At 72.4% G+C, this 1,845-nt stretch overlaps 1 protein-coding gene across 3 annotated transcripts in view; it reads left to right on the top strand.

Annotated features, from left to right (window-relative positions):
• Positions 1–440: 440 nt before the first annotated feature.
• LOC111141333 (proteasome subunit alpha 7) overlaps positions 441–1,845 on the top strand; it is a 6,164-nt gene continuing 4,759 nt past the window's right edge. For 2 of the 3 annotated variants that reach the window (XM_022493796.1, XM_022493795.1), the window contains exon 1: positions 441–605. In XM_022493796.1, the coding sequence (XP_022349504.1) occupies positions 510–605 (96 nt within the window). In that variant the 5' untranslated portion in view covers positions 441–509. Of the gene's footprint in view, positions 613–1,845 lie in introns of all 3 variants that reach the window. The other variant, XM_022493797.1, reaches the window with a different exon arrangement.

Genomic DNA, 1,845 nt, shown 5'->3' on the forward strand with positions numbered 1-1,845 from the left:
GGTCGCGCGCGGGATGGGCCCGAGATCCTCGGGGCTTCTGCTCCGGCGGCGCTCGGCGGCCCCGGGCGCTCATTCTCCGCAGTCGCTGGGGGGCGGGGGGGCTAGGGGGCGGGGCGGGGGGCGCGGGGGGCGCCGCACCGTGGGCTCGCCCGCCCCGCCGTGCCCCCGCGCCGCCCCCGGGCCCGCCGCGCCGCCGCCCCCGCGCGGCCCCCGCACCCGCGGCCGAGTCCCAGGCGACGCCCCGCGGGCGGCCCCTCCGCGCCCCGCGCCCGGCCCCCCGCCGCCGCGCCGCCGCCGCCCCCCGCGCCCGGCAGCCGGTGGTTCGGCCCCGGCCCCGCCCCGGCGCGCGCGCACGTCCGCCCGACGCCGCCTGACGCCGCCGACGCCGCCGTACGTCCGCAGACGCCGCGTACGTCCGCAGCGCAGTGCGGGGCGGGGGGGGGGGGGAGAGGCGTCGGGAGCCGCGGGCGGAGCGGCCGTGAGTGTGCGCTTTTTCCGGCCGCGCCGCCATGAGCTACGACCGCGCCATCACCGTCTTCTCGCCCGACGGCCACCTCTTCCAAGTGGAGTACGCGCAGGAGGCCGTGAAGAAGGGCTCGACCGCGGTGAGAGGCGGCCGGCGGGGAGGCTCGGGGCCCGGGGCGGGGAGGGCCCGGGACCGCCGTGTCCACGGCCCCCGTTGTCGGCTCGGGCGGCCTGCGATGGCCCCAGCGGCGGTGGTGGGACCCGGGAGGCGGCGGGGTCGCCGCAGGGAGCGCGAGGGGCACGTTGGGGAGCCGCGGGGGCCGGGGCAGTGGGCGGCTGGCCCGGGGAAGCCTGCTGGCGCGGCCCGCCGGGGCGGCCTCTCCGGAAGGCGGCCGCGGTGGGCATGTGCTGGCCGGCGGCCTCGGCGTGCGTGCGGAGCTGCGGAGGAGCCTTCTTCCCTCGCGTGGTTCAGCGCTTGTGCGTGGCCCGGGGGACGGCCATGTTGGCGGGTCACCGCTGCGCGGGCCTGGGCCCTGCCCCGGGCCCCTCCGGCCGCGGAGAGGCTCCGGGGCTGGGCACCGAGCAGCAGGGCGGGCTCAGCGGGCCCTTTGAGGATGTGAGCAACTTAGGGGACCCGCACGCGGAGTTCCCAGTTAGGGGAGGGGACTGTCCTGGCGGTCGGCGGGCTTCAGCAGCCGGGGCAGCGGGTTGTGTGTGTCGGCGGGGCGGCTCCCTGCTGGGTCTGCGGCGGTGCCGCAGGGAGATCTCCGCCGTGCCGGACACTGACATCTGAGCGCAAACTAGCCATTTTGATCATCGCTGGAGACTTAAATTTGGGACGTCTTTGAGACGCTTCTTGGCTTGCTTATTGGTCAAGCCGTGTTATAAGGGCTTTTGTTTTTTTACCGTGTGTTATTTCCGAGGCTTGAGCCAGAGCAGAGAGAAAGTACACAGAACGCTGAACAGTAAAGTGTTTTTCTTTCCTGAATCTGTTTTGAAATTAAGGTCCAAAATCCATCTTGGGGCTTGTCTTAAGCTACAGAGCACTGGAAGAGGAGCTGCTTGGGACACTCCCCCATCCCCTAGTATTCCCTCAAGGCCAGTCAGGGTGGCTGGCTTGGCTTATTCCTTCCAGCGTCTCTGGGTCTGGTCTTCCCCCACCCCCACCCCCAGGGAACCTGGAAGATCACGGAACACAGGAGAACGGGCCTCAAAATGTGAAACACAGGGCGTCTGGGTGGCTGAGTGGCTTAAACCTCTGCTATCGGCTCAGGTGGTGATCTCAGGGTCCCGGGAACGAGCCCTGAATTGGGATCCCTGCTCAGCGGGGAGCCTGCTCCCCGCGGGCCTCCCCCCCCCCCCCCCCCCCCCCCCCCCCCC

Source organism: Enhydra lutris, unplaced genomic scaffold (assembly GCF_002288905.1).
Source record: "Enhydra lutris kenyoni isolate GAN:26980312 unplaced genomic scaffold, ASM228890v2 scaffoldscaffold6, whole genome shotgun sequence".
NCBI lineage: Eukaryota > Metazoa > Chordata > Mammalia > Carnivora > Mustelidae > Enhydra > Enhydra lutris.